Below are 22,268 nucleotides of genomic sequence, written 5' to 3' on the forward strand. Positions count from 1 at the left end.
ATGAGTGACAACAACTCAACTCGAAACTTGCCCCCAAGGCTTAGTTATTTTTATAGGGTCCACCCCTCTTGGTTTCACTAAGAGTTAGCCTAGATGGAGGAGTTGAGATATGAGTGACAACAACTCAACTCGAAACTTGCCCCCAAGGCCACATCAAGTGGAGTTAGAGATTTTCTCCATGATATCCTAGGTGTGGATTCATGCGGCAACACTCTCTACTTGACCTAAGATTAATGACACCTTATTAATCTATAATGATCACTTAACTTAATGAGATCTTTGTCACATATTAAAATCATTTTATTAAACTTAAATTGGACTGTTGATGCTCCAACGTATAGTAGATACATCCATGAACAGTGTATGCACTTTTTTGCATTTATGTGCATCTATATTTATATACTTGTGTATAAATACATGCATCTATAGACAAACGTAAATAGATGTTGGCATCTGCATTTTACATAGACATAAATATGTTTCTATGCATATATTTTTCTATACGTAGATACATACATTTGCTTTTTAATATGTATAAATGTGTGTATTTTTAAGGAGGTAGGAGCAATCATTTAATTTCTAAATTGCATTGGATTTTTGATGAAAAATTTCAAATTAAAAAAAATATTACATGTACAGATAGGATTCTTCCCTGAAGAAAAAGCATTTTCTCTTAGACATCAAACAGCAGAAATGTTGGATAGAGTGTTGCGTGTGGGAGTACTCGGTGAAGATGATACGGATGAAGAATTCCCAAAGTAAGTTTTTGGCTCTTAAAAAATATGATTGCTGTTTTTTTCACAATTAGCAAGAGCCTTGTTTGTGATTTCTTGTTATTTCTGAAAATTATAGCTTGGTCTTTTAAAGGGAGATCCATACAACCATATGGGAGTTTAAATTACACTCTAACCTGGAGAGAATCTTGGATGAGTTAGCTTCAAAAAAAATTCTTTACTCGAAAAAGATACTGTAATTCTAGTAGATCCAAAAGCTGAGTGACAAAAAATGTCTTATTTGAAATTTTAATTTTTCACTATCAATGTTTGTTCTTGTTCAACAAACAAACATTCATTAGACTTCGTAAAAGATCAATTTTGCAAACTCTTAAGTGATTAGAAATAACTATAAATTATATATAATAATTCTATTTAGCTTATGCAGTTATTTTAATTACGTACCACGGTACCTCCTATGTGGATACACACAACTATGGTTTTAATCTCTGCTATGATATAATGGTCAAATGTAGGATACCATTTATTGCACATAAATAAATGTAATGTAGTAGTGGCTTAACAAGTAAGTGTGTCAAGCTATGTGTTGATTTCTGTAGCATTGGAAGGTCTTCCACATAGGCTTGGTGTCTTAACATGTGGAAGAGATGTCCTCTTTAGGTGGTTGTTCATGAGGAGCAACTAATATGATTTCCTTCCTAAGTTTTACTTAGGAAAAGTACATTGATTAATTTAAGTGATTAATGTAGACTTGGGCTAATGTTTATCTAAGGATAAATAATTAATTATTTAAGTGACTTAGGGATTTAGCCTAGGAAAATTATAAAAAAACCTAAGGAGAGGATGAAGACATAGACCCATGGTATAGATCCGTGGTATTCTGATGGCCCATAATATAGACCCATGGTATTGCACCCTTTGGAAAAGTATAAGTACAAGGGTGAGTGATACATTCTAGGGTTGAGTGATTAGGAGAGAGTTTCTCAAGAGTAGCTTGATTTCACCAAAGAGAGACAGGAATTTTGCTAAGCACTCTGGGGGGGTCAAACTCCAGTTCCTTTCCAATCTGCAGCAACAGAATTTCTGGGCTAGTGCAGGGGTTGAAGGAGAAATAAGTTCTATCTTCCATTAGGATAAATTTTCAACAAAGTCACGGACACTTTTGGTAGCATTGCCATTGAATTTGGGCAACCATCTATTATATTTTTCAGGTAATGGTTTGGGATCATCACTCAACTTCAAGGGGGCAAAGACACTAACCAAATGTCTTTCACTTTTGGTCATCTTGGGTTGGTCTTGTTTTGGGTCAGTGCTAGAGGTAGATTCCATCTTTGGGGTAGGTTCACCGACCTTTCAAATTATGGGAGAAGGGCGGTTCCAACAGGTGATGGAGTTCGTTCTCTCCTTTTTGTAGCAACCCTAGTTAAAGGAGGAATATTGTCACCTTCAAGTAAACTAGGGTTTTGACAATGAATGGAGTCGCCAGAGGAATATTTAGATTGTCGTCAATGAATCAATTCCTCAGTAATTCACTAGGGAGGTAGACCTATTCCTTAACAACGATGCCAAAAATGTTACCTCTCAAACTAGCAGGGGGCCTAGGAAGGGATCCTATAGGGCTCCTACTAGGTCAAGGGCAACAATGGAGCTTTAGCCCACTGTCACCTCAGCTAAGGCTCCCTACTCTTTACGGACTTTCATCGATGGGAGGAGACCCGGTATATAGGGAATCACCTATGAAGAGTAGATCAATGAAATGGATAGGAAGTGATTCCAATGACCCTTTCCTAGGAGAAACTCAAAATTAGGGCTTGCTTGCTTTGTAAGCAAGGTGTAGGGTTCTCTAGGAGGGATTGATGAGGACTTGAGGGCTAGGTTTAGGGAATATGACTTGCAAAGGAGCTTCCTAATCCTCAAAGTCCTTATGGAACTTGGTTTCCCAAGTGGTCTTTGGAGAACTAACTTTGATAGGAAATGGGACCACACGGGACCAAGTGGACCCTAGGTTAGGTCAAGGGGATAGGGTTTAGCAACCAATGATGGGCTTGACCTAATCAGGGAGAAGAAGGGGATCAAAGAAAGAATTTTCAATGAAAGATGACACAATGATCCCTTGAGGCTACTAGTCAAAGGAGACCATAGGCTAGAAACGATCTTTGAGCTAGGGCTTGAGTTATCTCGGAAACTGACTGTTGAAATTGTCTCAAAATTGGAGGGCACCTAGGAGAAACTCCAACGCAGCTCTAGCCTCAAGATCAAACTTTTTTGGTGGAGGGATCCTCGGGAAAAATGATGCCCTAGGTCACCTATATGAACTAGGCCTAGAAAAGAAAGGAAGAGGGGAAAAGTTTAGGGTTTTAGGGTGATCACCTATGGTGGACCAGTGCCTAATCCTTTGGGGAGATTGGAGTCAAGAATGATTATGAATTTGGATTTGATTTTCTAGGTCAAGGAGGCCTTAAAGACAACTTTGCTTAGCATTAGGGCAGAAGAAAAGTAACTTCAAAGACTTTACACTTCGTTTTGCAAAATAGATGGCTTATCAAGATAAATTTCAACAATGAAATATCCCTAGGAACATTCATTCATTATACATGGCCCATACATGAAGCAACACTATCTAGAAACAAAATTTCCACAACTTCGCAATAATGGATGCAGTAATTAAGCCCTAGTATAGCGAAATTCCCAGCAACAATGTATGTGACAAAATAAAGAAAGAATAACATTAAATTGCACTTACATGTATAAGAATATATCCAACCATCCAAAAATTTTCCAATCAAGAAGCTCCAAGACATGAGAAAATGATCCAAACATCAAAATTCATTCCATGCTCCAAAATTTTGTCCTCCAAGAAGGATAGCGAAGTTCTCTAAAGAGATACAAGTCCAAAACCAAGTGATGATGATCAAATGATTCCATCACACTTCTATTTATACACTTCCTAATGAATTCGATTTAGCTAATTAGGCCTAATTTAGCCCCTAGAATAAAATAATGTGCATAATAACACTAACTTTTGGTGACAATCCCACCAAATAGCTCAATAATACATGAATAAGCCTCTCAAGAGGGTCGAATGATAAACTGAGTGAGCCATTGGGCTTTTGAGGAGGCCTAATGAAGTTCAAAGGGTGCCATGATGAGGAAATGGACTCCCAACATAGTGGACGAGGGGTTGGCCTCTTGTTTTCCAAGCATAAACCCGTGGTGCTCCCAAGTGGGTGTGGGGGCACAACGTCATCCTCATGGGTCTCCAAATGGATCAGAAGCACCTGTAGACCATCTGTAAGGGCTGGAATGATGCATAAGCCCTGCCTCTGCAGCGAGGACAATCCTCTGGAACCTGGAATATCTGCCAAGTGTATGGTGCATCTGGGGAGCCGACTGGGCATGGTGAATCATGTGCATCATCCTCATCCAAAAGATGGAATAAGAGCAATCAACGAGCGCTGTTGGGGATCCATGAAGTATTCTCGGCTATGGTGGAGACCCATGGTTCTCAACGCTCACCCTACAAGTGCCAATGTGGCCCTTTGGAGGGCTAGGACCCCGTATAGGGAGACCAAACCACAAATGGAAATCTACCGGCAATCCTGCATAAGATCCAATGCATCCCCTTTCCCTCCAATACAACAAATATTTAGAATAATCAAGTAAAAGAGCTTACAAGTCATGGAACTAGTGGGGCACTTCATGGTGGCATGCCCTTCCATAGTGGGCTTTGGTATGTACAAGTGTCTCCAAGCTCAATAGGGGGTTAGCCAAGGACCCTATTAGGTGGTTTCAACCTCTAAAGGGGGTGACATGTCCATAGTACATCCTTCAAGAGGTAGGTGGCAAATGATATAATGATGGAATGGAGTGGGGATTAGGGGAAACATCCAGACCACATGTCAAGGTACATTGGGTAGCTATAACAAGGGAAGCCCACACTTGGGTATATAGGTGTAGGAGGGAGCAAATCGTGGTACATGAGTTACCCCGACCTTTGTTTTTCCACCCTCCTTCATATGCCTTTTGCCTTTTATTGATTTTTCTTCATAACTGCTCAAGGCTCCAGGGGATGGAGAGCATGATGTGTGAGATGTAGCAGTGAATACCCCCTTAAGGTGGGGCGGTTCATTGCCCACCAGGGGTTTGGACAATCATGGGTTCCTTACTGATAGAGAGGGCTCATCTAGGGCCCATAGGAACCAGGGTGATGGCCATGGGTAAGGGGTAGAGCTCATGTTTGCCTTTTGCCCACATGCTAAATTTGTATGTCTCGACCATCTTTTGCATTTTGTGGTACATTTCCTGTTGAGAGTGGCCAAATTATGCTTTTTCTTTTCTTTTTAGTTGCATCAACCTCCAGGGCATTGTTCCAAGCCCGACCCAAAGTGTGGACAAGGGGGAGGGGAGGCTAACCCTATGTGGATCTGGATGGGAAAATAAATGAATGGGGTTGAAATGAGTGGAAGGGGAATTATGCAGGTGGTACGGGAAGCAGGACCACGCAACCAAAATTGAGATTTCCCATGTAGTGCCAACCTAAAAACCCAAAGGTCAATAAAGGAGATCCCACGGGACTAGGATACAAGGGTAACCACGAAATCGGGCAATGGAGACAATAATACAAGCCTAACCCACTCTTTTCACCCAATCTCCCCACTAATCCATGCCCAAAAGTGCCCATGACAAGTAAGAAAAATTACTCAACTATACCAATGAAAAGCTATACCTTTGGGTTCGAAAGGCCCACCTTTAAACATACATTCATGACAAGTGGTTGAGGGACCACATGGCTAGCTCAGGTGGCAGAGAAAATGGCACATCGAGCTATTTGGGGGCTGCAAGGGGCTGCTGGCTGAGGATGTGAAAATTCTATCACTGCAACAACTTATTTATTTGACCTAATTTACCAATAAGTTATTTATGAAAATCCTTCAGTAAAAATTAAAATAATTTTTGCTGTAGATACAACATCATAATATAGAAACAAACACATGCACAGAATTAACACATCGACACAAATATTTGGACAGTAAGTCCTCCGAAAAACCCAATGTGGGAAAACTAGTGTAGCAAGGATTTTATTATTCAACAATTTTTCAGTACAACAAGGTGCCAAACTGGCTTACCCAACAGAGAGAAAATTCTTCAGCGCTTCTCCCAGTCTCAGCGTCAGCCTGGCTGACCTCTGCGTAACTCCTAGACCCTCTGCGTCAGCCCCTGCCTCTTTGCGTCAACACTGGGCCTCTCTATGTCACCCACGCAAGCCCTCTAGTGACTGCGTAGTTTGCTGCGTCTGCCTCTCCAACCTCTACACTGTTCCCCTGGTGCTGTTCCCGACTCTCTGTTCCGTACTTGCTGCTTCCTGTTGCTCTCCAAACCACTAGTTCGAATTTCTCAGCTAACCCCGCTCCAGAAATCGAACTGACTGGTCTCCCTTAGTATGTTCTCCCATTGACCCTCAAGCCTCTTCTTATACTTTTCTTGTTGGTCCATCAACAGCCGAGATTAAATCTCTAATCAACGGCTAAGATTAGATTTGGCTTGATCCATGACTTTTGGAACCTTCTAACCCAGTTTTATATAAATGCCCATTAATATTTTATTTTTCCTAAGTTTAGACTTAGGAACTCCATTAAAAATATTAATTATTTTAATATCTCCCAAATCGGTTAGAATTTGCCCAAACCATTTCTTGGTCTTGGAGATCTCATGTGCTTTAGCCTCTCCACCAGTTTTCAAGGCTAGAGTACATCCGATGCTACCCCAAATCAACACTCTCTCTTAGCGAGGACTGTGCTCTAGTAATACTCTACACTGAGCATTACTCTGATCATACGACATCGACACCTGTGCTGATGCTAAGCCTCCCTGCCCATCATCCTCTACACTGCTGACCATGGCTCTATCACTGCCACTGCTACATCTGTACTGTAGCTCCCTCTGCATTTGTGCTGCTGCTGGTCCTTCTTCCCAACACTACAAACTCCTCATCATGTTGCATTGTGCTACTGCTGACTGCTACTGCATTGCAACATCATACCCATTTCTGCTATTGAAATGGATTCTTTATCATCCCCATCTTCTCCCTGAAATAATCAAACTTGGTTCTTCCAAGGGCCTTGGTAAGGATGTCTGCCACCTGTTCTCCTGTAGGAATATAGCTCAACTGTACAACTCCTCGTTGGACATAGTCTCTGACAAAGTGACATCGGGTATCAATATGCTTTGACCGATCGTGAAACACTGGATTCTCAGAGAGCTTGATGCAACTCTGATTATCACACATGATCCTAGTCGCCTCCATCTTTCTTCTGAATAGTTTCACAAGCAGTTTTCTAAGCCATATGGTCTCACACGAAGCTGTGTTTGCGACCATATATTCTCCCTCTGCTGAGCTCAAAGCCACAGATTTCTGTTTCGTACTGCCCCAGGGGGTCATTCCTGATCCAATGTTGAAACAGTACCCAGAGGTACTTTTCCGATCCACTGAACTTCCTGCCCAATCTGCGTCAGTAAATCCAGTCAATCTGATATCCTTACTCCTGGTGTACAAGAGTCCATAATCAACTGTTCCATGTAAATATCTGAGAACATGTTTTGCTGCTGCCCAGTGTGCCCTCTTCAACTCCACCATGAACTGATTGAGGGTGTTCACAACGTAGCAAATGTTTGGCCTGGTGTTGACCAAATACATCAGGGACCTTATGAGTTTCTTGTATAAGGTGGGATCAACATCCTTGTTTTCTGATGCATCAATCTTCTTCCAGTTGGTGATCATTGGAGTAGCCATGGGTCTACAGTCCTCCATCCTAAATCTCTTCAGGATTTCTGTAGCATATCTCTCCCTTTTGCTGCCAAACTTCCAAACCCTGGAAATAATGCATTCGACCCAAATCCTTCATGTCGAATTCTGTGGCTAGATTCTTCTTGCAGTCCCCGATGAGCCTGGATGATCCTGTCAGGAAGAGATCATCCACATATAATACTAAGATTAGAGGCTCATTCTCTACAACTAGATAGTAGAGATTTGGATTTGCGTCACTCTTGACAAATCCCATTTTTTGCAAGTAGCCATTGATTCGACCATACCATGCTCTAGGTGCCTGTTTCTGACCATACAAGGCTTTCTTCAATTTGCATACATGAGACTTCTTCTCATGTGTCTCAAAGCCCTCTGGTTGTTCAATGTATACCTCTTCTTCTATCACTCCGTTCAGAAGTGCCGTTTTGACATCCATCTGATGGATCTCCCACCCCATTTGTGCTGCAAGAAATATCACGGTTCTAATAGATGTATACCTGGCTACTGGGGCGAAGGTCTCTTCGTAGTCAATTCCTTCCTTCTGAGCATACCCCTTAGCCACAAACCTGGTTTTGTATTTCTCAACACTGCTGTCTGCAGCGTATTTGATCTTGTAGATCCATCTTGAACCTACCACTGATCTGTCTTGAGGCCTTGGTACTACCTCCCAGATATCGTTTACCATTATGGAGTTGTACTTCTCTACCATCGCATCCAACCAAACTTGATGTTGAGCTGCCTCCTGAAAGTTGGCAGGTTCCCCATCCTGAGCTACTAATGCCTGATATCTATCTGGCTGTTTTCGCTTCCTCTTATTGTTCCTTGGTGCACCAATGAAGTCCTTTGCATCTCGCAGAATTTGACGAAGTTCCCTGCGTGTTCTTCCTCTGCCAGTAGGTGCTTCTGTTAGCTCCTCCTCATCATGTGATTCTTCCTGACCCGAGGAAGAATTCTTTTCTTCCGTTGGTTGAAGAGGTTTGACCAACGGTTCCTCTTTTGACTACTCCTCGGAAGACATTTCTCGAGATTTTTGAAGGCCCTGTCCTCCATGAACTTCACATCTCGTCGAACTACTACCTTCTTGCTCCTTGGAAGATAGATTCTGTATGCCTTAGCGTTCTCGCTATATCCCATTAGATATCCTTTCTTTGCAGTTTGATCTAGCTTCTTCCTCTTTTCTTCGGGTATGCGGCAATATGCTAAGCTCCCAAATATCCTGAAATGATTGATTTCAGGTGTCTTCTCTGTGAAGACTTTCTCTAGAGTAATCTTGCCCAATGCCCGATGAGGAGTTCTATTCTGAACATAGATTGCTGTGTTGCATGCTTCTGCCCACAAGAATTTTGGCATATCATGATCATACATCATGGCCCTAGCTGCTTCTACAATAGTCCTATTCTTTTTTTTGCATAGAGCTTCAGAGAGGCCAGCGTTGCTGACGCAGAGGGCCAGAAGGCTGACGCAGGGCCAGCGCTGGGCAGAGAGGGGCTGATGCAGTCCAGAAAGGCAGATGCTGGGGTTTCTGGGGCAGATTGGAGTTGAGGAGTTGCCAGAAGGATTATTCGGGGTTTCAGCCAGGAAATTTGTCTCAAACTGAGAGGTATTATTGCCAAGGAAATTCTCTGTTGGGTAGGCCGGATTTGGCACCCAGATTGTACTCTGATATTGCTTAATAAGAAAACCCTCAGATCGCTGCACCGGTTTTCCCACATTGGGTTTTTCTGGGGACATTGGTCCAAAAATAATGGTGTCATTTGGTGTGATTGTTTCTGTTTCCTTTAGTTGTTGATCTGTAATATGTTGAGCATGCACTAGTGTTTATTTTCAGTGTTTACATTGTAAATAACTTGTTAAGTAATAGAACAAGTAGGTAGGAATAAATCAGATAAAGTGCATGGAGGGTTTCTAACTGGTAGATTTAGAAACTTCAACATGGTATCAGAGCGTGATTGCAGATCACAGGAGGATTGAGGACATCAGCCGAGCGGAGCAATAGCAACAGAAAACAACTGTCTCGAGGTGACATAAGTTGTTTCTAGCAGAGCAACAACAAGGGAAGGGTGACGCAGTGCCTGCGTCATCAAGGGTGAGCCAGGAAGAGGCAGCGCAGAGGCTAAGGAAGGCAAAGGGAGCCTCACGCAGAAGCTAGGAGAGCTGACGCAGTTGGTTGAGGAGGCCGGGTTGCCGCCGGCCGGTGCCGAGATTGCACAGAGCCTAGGAGCTCTCACCTTCAGGGTGCTGGGGTTTAGAAGGCTGTGGGAACATTGCAGAGTGGAGCTGGTGAGGTACTGTAATCAAAATAGTACTTGATAGGGCAAGGCCAAGAGGAGGGAGTTGCTACTGAGGGTTTGTAGCCGAGAAACCCGGATCAGTGGTGCGGTTGCACAAACGATTAGAGTAGGGGGCATCTCGACATCGGCAGAGGGATTTCCAGGAGGGAAATCGAGACTCAGAGGGAGTCAGATCGAGGACTTCCAAGAGGGAAGTAGAAGAGCATCATGGCACTACACGGAGTAAGAGACTAGGACAGACAGGACGGAGCGTCGAACTTCGTAGTCTGGAAGACCAAAATCTTATCCGTACTTGACAGAAATCGTGTCAAGATCTTCGCCTTAAAGGTTATAGCTATCTTAGTCGACCCAAATGATAACGACAAGTACGAGGAGGCAATGGCGAGGGCCAAGAGCATCATTCTTGACCGGGTCAAGGACCATGTAGTACCACACATTGCCGAGAAGGAAACGACATATGAGATGTGGGAGGCCCACAAGAAATTTTACCAACATACTTTTGTGCAGAGAAGAATGTTACTAGAGAATCAGTTGAGGTCGTATCAGATGAAGAAGGGAGAACTGATTGACACCTTCCTCGGTGTACTGAATGAGATCCGAGATCAGTTGTCTGCTATAGAAGCCACGCCAGATCAGGAATTGATGGTGAGGACAACCTTGAATGTTGTCTCAGAAGACTGGAAGGTATTTGTCTAGAGTATACTGGGCAGAGGGACACTTCCACCTTGGGATGAGATGTGGGCCGCTCTTCGCCAGGAAGAGATCAAACAACAGTCAAAGATGGGTAGCAGCAGCAAGGGGATCAAATTCAAACAGGAGGAGGAAGATGTTGCCCTAGCATTTGAGGGAAAACAGGAAAAGCGGAAGAAGAAGGATCTCTGCAAGATCAAGTGCTTCCATTGTGGGGAGCTGGGTCATTATGCGACCCAATGTCCAAGGAAGAAGAGTAAGGGAAAGTCTTCCGAGACTAAGGCAATGCCAGCAAGGGCAGAGAAGGAAGTGTTGACAGACGATGACTGTGCCATGAGTGCACATGCACCACTTGAGCGGAAGTTGGGAGACATCGAGCTGTAGTTAGGCGGACTACAGGCGATGAGGGGCAAGATCCTCGAGGTACCCAACCTCTTGGATTAGACCTTGTTACGGGAGCCCCGAAGAGGAGTAGCAGGACTGGCTGATGTGTGTAGAGACAAATGCGGATGGAGCGACAGAGAGAGCTACAGTGTAGAAGTCCCAAGACAGCGTGAGGCTAGCAGGCTGCAGCAGTGCGAGAGGCATAGGAGTGTTGCACCAATGCAGGATGGCACAGAGAGGGGTGCAACGGTGCAAGATGCAGGGAGTTGTTGCAGTAGCGCAAAGGTTAGAGAGGGAGCACTTGTCAGCGGCAGAGGGAGCTTCAGCATCAGTGAGGGTCTCTAGCCCAATAGGGAGGTCAGAGTTGGGAGATCAGTTACTTACTTCTCAGTAATTGAGTTGCAGTGCAGCAGTGGGCAGCATGATGCAACATGATGAGAGGAGTTGCAGTGTTGGGAGAAAGGACCAACAACAACACGGATGTAGAGGGAGCTATCGTACAGATGTAGCAGTGGCAGTGGCAGAACCATGGGCAACAATATAGGATACCACAGTGCAGAGGATGGTGGGCAGCAGGCCTAGCATTAGCACAGGGACCAATGTCAGATAATTAGAGTAATACTTAGTGAGGAGTATTGCTAGAGCATAGTTCTCGCTAAGAGGGAGTGTTGATTTGGGGTAGCATCGGATGTGCTCTAGCCACGAAATTTGGTGGAGAGGTTGGGGCACATGAGATCTCCAATACCCAGAAAGGGTTTGGGTAGATTCTAAACAGTTCAGGAGATATTAAAATAATTAATATTTTTAATGGAGTCACTTAGGGAAATTAAAATATTAATGTGAATTAATATGAAACTGTGTTAGAAAGGTCCAAAAGACATGGATCAAGCCAGATCTAATCTTGGCCGTTAATTAGGGACTTAATCTCGGCCGTTAATTAGGGATTTAATCTCGGCCGTTGATATGTCAACAAGAAAAATATAAGAGGGGGCTTGAAGGTCACTTGGAGAATACACCAGAGTGATTAGTCATTCTATTCTCTAGAGCGGGGTTTGCTAAGAGAGATAGAATTAGTGATTAGAGTTGCAGCTGAGGGCATTGAGTACAGAGAGACACAGAGGCAGAGATAGTGCCGGGAGATCAGCGCAGGAGCCAGAGAGAGTGACGCAGTAGCAGCTAGGGCTCATGCAAAGCCACGGAGAGGTAGCCGGGAGCTGCGCAGAGCTTTAGAGAGGCCAGTGTTGTTGACGCAGAGGGCCAGAAGGCTAACGCAAGGCCTCCTAAGGCTGACGCAGACCCATTCAGGGTGACGTAGGGCCAGCGCTGGGCAGAGAGGGGCTGATTGAGTCCAGAAAGGCAGACGCTAGGGTTTTTGGGGCAGATTGGAGCTGAGGAGCTGTCAGAAGGATTACCCGGGGTTTTAGCCGAGAAATTTGTCTCAAACTGAGAGGTATTACTGCCAAGGAAATTCTCTATTGGGTAGGCCAGATTTGGCACCCAGATTGTACTTTGATATTGCTTAATAAGAAAACCCTCAGATAGTTGCACCGGTTTTCCCACATTGGGTTTTTCCAGGGACATTGGTCCAAAAATAACAGTGTCATTTGGTGTGATTGTTTTTGTTTCCTTCAGTTGTTGATTTGTAATATGTTGAGCATGCACTAGTGTTTATTTTCAGTATTTACATTGTAAATAACTTGTTAAGTAACAGAACAAGTAGGTAGGAATAAATCAGATAAAGTGCATGGAGGGTTTCTAACTGGTAGACTTAGAAACTTCAACACTCGTTCCGTACTAAGATCCGGAACTCCTGTTATAGTGCTCCTGAGAATTCTTAGAGTCCCATGGTGCAAATGTCCCATTCTTCTATGCCATAGTTCGTTCAAATCCTTGTCTCCATGACTGCCTATTAGTGCCATTGGTGATTCTAGTTGTAGTCTGTACAACCTGTTACTTTTGATCCCGATCTGCACTTTCTTTTTCCAGCTCAAGTGTTTGACATATACTTTCTCCTTAATGAAGAAAATGTCATAGTCTTTGCCTTGAAGTTGCGACACGGAAAGTAAGTTCATCCCCAATCCTAGTACATGCAGCACATTGGTAGCACGAAACCGCTCTCCCGTTTCTGTTTGAAAAACTATGGTACCCCTCCCTACTGGAGTACATTTTGCCTTGTTCCCCATGGTGATCTGAAAGTTCATCTTCTCCTCCCGATAATCTGAGAAACATTCCCGGATTCCCGTCATATGCCAAGAGGCCCCACTGTCTATATACCATACCTCTGATGATGCAGAGCTAGTCACACAAGCCATTTCTTCCAACTTGGAAGCCAACATAGAGAAATCAAAATCACTTTCTCTTGTGCAATTTTCTGAAAATCTGTGTGAGTCTCCTGATGTAGATGCCTCTGCATCATGGTATCGACCCATAATTGATTTTCCATTCTTGTCTCTGATTACTTGCTCTGATACCATGTGAAATTTCTATCACTGCAACAACTTATTTATTTTACCTAATTATTTCCCAATAAGTTATTTATGAAAATCCTTCAGTAAACATTAAAATAAATTCTGCTGCAAATATCACATCATAATATAGAAACAAAAACATGCACAAGAATTAACACATCGACACAAATATTTTGGACAATCAGTCCCTGGAAAAACCCAATGTGGGAAAACGGTGTAGCAATGGAGGATTTTATTATTCAACAATTCTTCAATACAATCGGGTGCCAAACTGGCTTACCCAATAGAGAGAAAATTCTTCAGCACTTCTCCAAGTCTCAGCGTCAGCTTGGCTGACCTCTGCGTAGCTCCCAGACCCTCTGCGTCAGCCTCTGCCTCTCTGCATCAGCACTGGGCCTCTCTGTGTCACCAGTAGGCCCTCCAGTGATTGCGCAGTCTGTTGCGTATGCGTCTCCCTGAGAGGCTTTGCGTCAGCCTCTCCAATCTCTGCGCTGTTCCCGACTCTCTGTTTCGTACTTGCTGCCTCCTACAGCGCTCCAGACCACTAGTTCGAATTTCTCAGCTAACCCCGCTCCAGAAATCGAATTGACTGGTCTCCCTCAGTATGTTCTCTCACTGACCCTCAAGCCTTTTCTTATACTTTTTTCGTTGGTCCATCAACGACCGAGATTAAATCTCTAATCAACGGCTAAGATTAGATTTGGCTTGATCCATGACTTTTGGAACCTTTTAACCCAATTTTATATTAATACCCCTTAATATTTTATTTTTCCTAAGTTTAGACTTAGGAACTCCATTAAAAATATCAATTATTTTAATATCTCCCAAACTGGTTAGAATCTGCGCAAACCATTTCTTGGTCTTGGAGATCTCATGTGCTTTAGCCTCTCCACCAATTTTCAAGGCTAGAGCACATCCGATGCTACCCAAAATCAACAAAGGACCATCTAGGAGAAAGATTTTCGCCTATATACACTACCCACACGTTGTGTGTAACAATGACCAGTAGGAGAGTCTTAGAAATCCTAATGTTTCTTGGGCCTCTTGTCAAATTGAGTCAAACACTCAGTTCACATATCTTATCTAATTGGTCCTATTGGTGCTTGACCTTCACCTAAAGTATATGCAAACCCATTTTAAACCGATCCAGGGGGATGTGGAGAGTTTGCATCTAGTGTAGTGAATATATGGTGGTTGTGTTAAATTTTATAGGGCTAGACTATTCTCTGTTGTAGATAATTGCATTTTCAAATAATTTTAATAGTTTACATCACATTCACCCCATAACATCATATAAAGTTTAAACATTAGCAATTATGTATAGAGAACATCAATGCAGTGGAACAATAAATAACAACAAAAGAAAAGCATGCACAAATAGAGACACCGTGATTTAGGTCAGAGACCAGGGAAAAACCCCACAAGGGGGAAATCCCAACCAAATTCTTCTTCTATTAGATGTTTATCAATTGTCCAGTTGAGATACAAAGTATAATGAGAATGAGATATACAATCACATCAGATCTCCTAGGGCCAAACCAAGTCAGTTCACAACTTCATTTGTGAACTGATAATCAAACATGTCCAAGAGAGCTGCTATCATATCACTGTCTCAAATAGCATTATCCATGTCACTTCAGTAAGTGTCATTAATATCATCACTATCATCATTACTGTCATGTGTATTTCTATCATGGCCCCAAGCATCATTATCATAGGCACTGCCATCTCTATCATGGATGCACTGTCATCACTGTCATGGATTAAGGTTATTGTTATCAAGAGAAAGTTACCACTGTCTTCAATGATCATTGTCATGCAAACAAAGTCACTACCATACATTATCTCTGTCATGTCATTCATTCAAGGACTCTGCCATACAACAAAGTAACTGACAAACATATAGATCACTGTTCTGTCATTTAAGTATCCAGGTCCCTGTAGGTCACTGTCATGTTTAGGTCTATATCAAGTTTGCTGCCATATATGTATCAAGGTCACTGTCGAGTGCATGCTGAGTTCACTGACATATCAAAGATCATTGTCACTTTCACTATCACTGTCATGCAAAGACAGTCACTGTGATGTCAAAGTCAATTGTCATATTAGAGTTACTGCCATAACAACTAGTTCACTGCCATATCCATGTCATAATCATACTCAAGATGATTTGCCATAACAAGGGTCACTGCTATATATATATATATTTGTATTGTTGTTGCCATATCATACATCATTGTACACTATCGTATATCCTTAGAGCAAGGGCACTATTGGTAGCTATCATTGTCCACAGAGATTGAAATAGAACTCATAAAAATAGATGCGAGCCTTTCTCAACAGAAAACTAATGACGAATGCATATGCGATCCATAGTGAGATATGTGAAAACATGTCACACAAATATATGGATGATATGAATCATAATGTGAATTATCATAGGACGAATCTCAATTAGATGAATTCAACCCATTGAATGCGGATTGCAGAGATACCGTTTCAGAGAATTCAAGCCACCAATTGATATGAATGCAGATTGAGTATGAGTGTACAGGAATGTAAGTGAACCACTGATCCATTGTAAGTTCGAGCTCAGGAACAAAAGTGAGCCATAGATAATAAGCGATCTATCTTAGCGAGTTACTGTGAATAGTGAGCCTGATATGTATGGGAGTCATTGTATTGTGATGTCACTGTGAATGGAGCAAGCCACAGAGTTATACAAATGCGAGAGTATACTGCAAATATATTTGAGATCATGCCATAGGGTAATGCGAGACACTACCAACCACAGAGTATGCGAGACCATCCAGCCACAGGTGTGAGCCATAAGGAGCTTTAGATGCGAACCATAAGGAGCCTCAAAGATCCCCAAATTGTAGCTAGAGAAAGTACTTTCATGTCCCTGTAGTTTTGCTGCCAGCCTTCACTGAAATATTACGAGGCATACAAACTATAGAGAGATGTATATGAATCATGTATCATATCCAAATGAGGCATATTGATAGGGTTTTAATAGTTGATTCAATATCTGAGGGGATACATCCTTTGGGGCAACCGACTCAACCAAAATATGAGGCCGATTTGAATTCCTGGAGGGAAATATATATTTCGAATTTGCTTTTTAATAGGGTTTTGACACAACATATAATAACAGGGCGAGAGCCCACACATTAATAAACAATATTTAATTTGAATTCTTCTTCGGGTCTTTTGTTGAGGCAGTTGGGTTTCTATGGGAAATTCATCCCATAGCTGTCCAAATTTCAACACTCCCTCTCAACTAGGGAGGAATTTCCATCAACATCATAAGTCTCATCTCGGAAGTACATCATCGCTACATCATGTCTCATCTTGTCTCATATAAAAAGAATAATCCACAACCGACAGTAGGGGAGATCAATTAGATCCTTCAAACCTTATGGGTCTCTAGGTCAATTTCCATGACCTTCATCTCAGCTGCATCAACAAGACATCCATTAGATCACATATCGTTCCTTTCACCATCAGTTGAATAATGATGTTTCGATCTAAACAAGAAAAATCATCACATGGGAGCTTCGGCTTCCATGTTATATCCACGGACAATAGGGGAGATTAATTTGCTACCCTATATATCCGATCGATAATAGGTAGGATATGACTTACCGTGAGAGGTAAGGATCACACTCTATCCTATTGTCTGCTGATCTTCCCATCTTGACATTCAAGAGTCAGTGGTAGAACGCTTGCATCCCATCACTTGAGCAGGATACCACTTACCTAAATGGTGAGGATCACAGTCTATCTCAAGTCTCCTCACCCATTGGGCAACAATCATAGGAGATTTTTTCCTCCTAGATTATCTTCAGTCGACAACTAGCAGCCCCTCGTAGCCCCCAGATAGCTCGATGTGCCACCATCTCCGCCACTTGAGCCAACCATTATGCATCCTCGCCCATCTTTCATGATCGTATGTTTGAAGGTGGGCCTTCCAACGTCGAAGGTACGACTTTCATCACATAGTTGGGTATTTTTGCTTACTTGTCATGGACACTTCTGGGCATGGATTAGTGGAAGGATTCGATAGAAAGAATGAGCTTGGTTTGTACTCTTGTCCCCCTGTCCAACTTGGTGGTTAATCTTGTATTCTAGTCCTGTGGGATCTCCTTTATGGGCTACTAGCTTTAGGAATGGCACTACATGGGAAATCCTGATTTTGGTTGCGTGGTACTACTTCTTGATAGCACATATATCACTCCCCTCCGCTCATTATAACCCCTTTTCACATATTTCCCATCTGGGTCCACATTTGTCCGTTGGGTCCATAAGGAGTTAGCTCCCCCCTCCCCTTATCCACACTTTGGGTCGGGCCTGGAACGATGCCTCAGAGGTTGATGTAGCTAAAAAGTAAGTAAAAAGCATAAATTGGATACTCTAAACAGGAAATGTATCACAAAATGCAAAATATGTCCGGGACATATAAATTTAGCACGCAGGCAAAAGCCAACATGAGCTCTACCCCTATCGTCATGGCCATTACCTAGTTCCTAGTGTTATTACATTTGATTAAGTTTGAAAATTTTTAAATGCTGACAATTGCAGTATCAACGATAAATTTGTAATAAACAGGGAAACACGCTGGTGATGGGACTATCAGTGCTATTGTAATTTTGGGAAAAAAATTAAAAAATATGCTGACAATGGGAGTGTCAACGTTATTGGGTGTTTGAAATTGCAGACGAAAAAGATTTCATGACAACCAAGGTATCAACGCCAAAGTGACGAAATTCAAATCTTTATTTTGAATTGCGCTAACATATTCCACATCAACAAAAAGGGTAATCATTCTCAAACATACTCTGTTAAATCTGAAAAGAGAGATCACGTGCTGCAAGTATCGTTTCCGCCGCTGAAGAGGTATGTGGGTTTAATTTTCATGATTGAAGGGTTAAATCCTTTGATATCTACTGTGAGTCAATTATCATAGTACATAGTAGGACGTTCTTTAATAAATTACCCCATATAGAAAATCACCCATTTCAGTTATGATTATTGTTATCTTCTATGCTAAAAACTTTTGCTCTGTTGAGTTGCTCATTGGAGATCAAGGATCGAATCCTGATCCCTTGCTTTTGCGTGTTCGTTACGCTGTGAAAGAGCAATGGGAAAAAGTGGAAAGTTGAACCAGAGCGAGCCAAAGGGCTTGATCTTCTTAAGATCTACCCGGAGATCCAACAAAAGTTTCGATAGGCCGGATGGGAAGAATTCTTCAAGCGTTGCACCGATTTTCATGATGAAGTGGCCTGAAGATTTTCCCAGGGTTTTGATGGACAACGAGTAGAGGTCGGAGGAATTTCTTTCCAGGTGACGGAGTGTAATGTCCCTTCCTAAATTATTTTGGAACAGGATTAATTTCTGCATTTTGGGGTCGATTTAGGAGGTGATGGGGCCCATTCAATTTTATTAAGAGGCTAGAATTAGTAGAAGTTATTTCTATGTGGTTAATTTGTATGTGGGGGCCACCCACACTAGGAGAATACACATTCCCTAGTTCGATTTGCATGGAGGGGAAATCGATGGTTAAGTGAGGGACCCACGATGGAGGGAAAATGGAGGGAAAAGTGCTCCACGAAATCTATATAAGGAAGGCAACTCTCCTCATTTCAACATCTTATCTTTTGACATATTGAACTCAATCTTAGTTGCTCGAGCTGCTTAGCCGGGTTACTGTGCTGTTTAGCACACGAGTGTCTCTGAGCGGAGATCTCAACCCTTGCTTCGGTGGACTTCGAGTGCCAGCCCTAGAAGGGAGTTCTTCTTCATCTCAGTTCGTAGCAGCAGCAGGGAGACGAGTTACAACAGCTGTAAGTCGAGTATTGGCAGCAGGGGGAGTAACAAGAGTGCAGGGATTGAGCAGTCACAACATGAGCGACTCTGGGAAGTTGGGGAGAGATGAGCATCCTTCATCATTTTCAGGAGTATAGAGGGTGGCTACAGGCAAGAGGGCCATCCTACATGCAACTCTCATTTCATCACACGCAGGATTGCGTCATCTCCTCCATGACTGCACAGTCACTGGAGTGAGATTCTTTGGGGCAACACCATCCGAGAGAATTTGGAGCTGGGAGATCATTTGGAGGGCCATTTGAGGAGGATTGCTGGAGTTGGGAGAGCAGAGATTGACATGATTTGTCACAACAACAAAATTCGAAATTGGAGGAGGGGCAAGCTGTGAAGGGTCAATTTTTGAAGGTTGGAACCAAGGGAAACCCTTTCTGGGTTTTGGGCAAGGATCACACTCCTAATTTTATAGAATTTTCTGGGCAGATCTAAGGGGTCAAATAGGGGTCCCAATTTAGCCAACAACTAGAGGAGTTAAGGGGAATTTGGGCCAAAATTCCGAGGTCAACATTTGGTCAATTCCTTCATGCGTTATTTGGGTATTTGGTGGAGAGACCAGGGTTAATTTCCTGTAATTTTCTGAGCACCAGAGGTGGGGTTTCCAACAACATCTTTGCAACAGACAACACAGTTTCACAAGGGCAGTGCAGGGCATCATTGTAGCAGTTATTTGTGCCATCTGGGCTTGACATATTACCACCTGGGCTTGATCATGCTTGCCATTGAGGCAAGCCCAGGTGCACCACTTCCACATTATTGTACTTTTCTCCCAGATTATAATAAAATGGCTCAGTTGTTGGTTATTCCTGGACTTTTTATGGGTGTGCATTGAATGTTTCAATTTTATGGTGTTGTTTTTATTGTTTGCTTTGCATAGCACTATTTTTCCTAGTTTGGAACATTACAATGGTATCAGAGCATGATCTTGGCCCAACTGTGGGAAACTAGCCAAAAGATCATGGAAGCTTTGGGTATGAGTGCACAGTGACAGGTGAAACTAGAGACAAACCCATGGCTCAAGGGAAATCCAGTATGTAGAAATTCTGGGGTAGAATTCATTGGGATGATGAGCGGTTGGTCCAGTTGAGGAGGGTGATAGACCAAACCCATCCTCACCCTTACAACAGAGACGTTAGAGGTGAGCAGGCCGTGGGGGTGCAACCATCTACATCATGTGGGGAAAGTCAACCAGATCAGGGCACTAGATCTTCTGAAAAGGAGTAGGCAGGACAGAGATAGTTAGAGGGTGAGACCAGGGGGCGCTTTTGCTGGTGGAGACCTGGCTTTAGATATCAGGAGCCTGAGGAGGAGGTTGAGCATGATGCTGAGAGCCCACAAGATGGTGAGGAGCACATCGATATACCCAGTGTGGCACAGGAGTCACCTTTATTAGAGACCTCTTTGATAGCCCCAGTTGACACCTTGGTGGAGAAGATAGAGCCTACACACATAGAGCCATCTGTTGAGGAGGAGCCACCCATGGACGAGATGCCAACAATTGCTGAGGTATCTGGAGCTGTGACCGAGTTTACATGCGATAGATTCCCACAACAGTTCCACTAGTTTTAGGCCAACCTTCTAGCATTAAAAAGGAAGGTCGCATTAGTGCATGAGGCTATTCTGCAACAAAACGAGGAGTTGGAGGGCATGAGAGCAGTTTGTGCCGAGTCCACGGCCAAATTGACTCACGTTGGGGAGCAGTTGGATTCCCTACTGGTGCAGCTAGAGTGCACGTTGGAGCGTGAGAGCAGCGCTCTTTGGGTATACATAGACGAGGCTGGCAACACTATTAGGTTACTTTGGCCCATTGGACAGAGAGAGACAGAGCTACCTAGTTAGATTTTATGTATTGACCAAGATAGTGAGATGAGACGACCTGAGTTGCACAACGTGCAACACCCGCATGTTGGGGTTGTTCTATGTGCAGGAGTTCATGCATTTGATCCCTCTCTTGGGGTTAGGTGGCGAGAGATTCTGAGTTGGTACTCGCTGGAGTGGGCTATGGAGATGGTAGTGGACCCAGGTGGAGCTCAACAGGAGTTTCCAGGCTGTGGGATGCTGGAAGCCCTGACTGGCCTTGGGATTCGGAAGGGACCACCTATCATTTCCTAGGTATACCAGTTGACTACGACCTAGAGGGTATAGTTGACCTAGCAGTAGAGTGTGCACCTTCGCTAGGAGAGTTTCGGTCAGCCCTAATGGCCAACCCGTTTATGGACAGGATTCTTAGGTTGAATTGGTACAACGTTTGTACACAAGATCATAGGGTGATCAACACACTCTGGCATGAGTTTGTCGGAGGAGGTGGCATTGGCAGGCCACCAGATGGTGCCTTGTATGGAGTTGGGGATTCTTCACTTTTGTGTGGGGCACAAAGGATGCAAAGGAGCAACGCAGGGGTAGCATCATTGTTGACACATAGGAAGATTCACTTCTCGAATCCCTCAGGGAGGATTTGGAGTGAAAATCCATTCACTAGAGGGTACGATGATGTGACGATGGAGGTGATGATACCAGTCAAGTGTGGGCCAATGCATAGGGACACAACTTTAGACCATCTCATTCGAGGATGGGTAGGAGCATCTAGCATGGAGCATTGGTCTGCAGATGGGCATGGAGACGCATGGGGGAGTGCCTCACATCGCATTGAGTACATGTGGGGAGTGATCGATGCAGTGACATAAGCGGGACACAGGACGGTAATAGGATGGAATAGCTGTAGCGTGGGGTATTCAGTGGTGTACAAAGACAGTTTGCAATATACAGTGGCATGTCGAGGAATGTGGTGTTGCTTGGTAGTGTGTAGTGACGCATGGTGTAGCGCAATGGGTTCTTGGAGTGTTGCCTCCAAGGAGGCATATGGATAGGGGCATTAGGTGTACCGTTGGATGCAGCTCACCTAGGATCGATGAGGACATTGTTGAGCATCTGGGGACACCATGCTTAGCGGAGACAGGGCTTCGAGGGAGTTATTAGCAGATCTGAGGCAGAAAGAATGTTGTGTGTAGGATCACTC

The 22,268-nt window shown here is 43.3% G+C and overlaps 1 protein-coding gene across 2 annotated transcripts in view; it reads left to right on the forward strand.

Annotated features, from left to right (window-relative positions):
• The window catches only part of LOC149141188 (glutamate NMDA receptor subunit epsilon-1, putative (DUF3598)), a 155,781-nt gene that overhangs the window by 36,179 nt on the left and 97,334 nt on the right, over nt 1-22,268 (forward strand). For both annotated transcript variants that reach the window (XM_089447684.1, XM_089447685.1), the window contains exon 4: nt 640-758. In XM_089447684.1, the coding sequence (XP_089303810.1) occupies nt 640-758 (119 nt within the window). The remainder of the gene's footprint in view (nt 1-639; nt 759-22,268) is intronic.

This window comes from Pinus tabuliformis, chromosome X (genome assembly GCF_031772625.1).
Source record: "Pinus tabuliformis cultivar Carrire ecotype Pingquan chromosome X, CPIR1, whole genome shotgun sequence".
NCBI classification, from domain to species: domain Eukaryota; kingdom Viridiplantae; phylum Streptophyta; class Pinopsida; order Pinales; family Pinaceae; genus Pinus; species Pinus tabuliformis.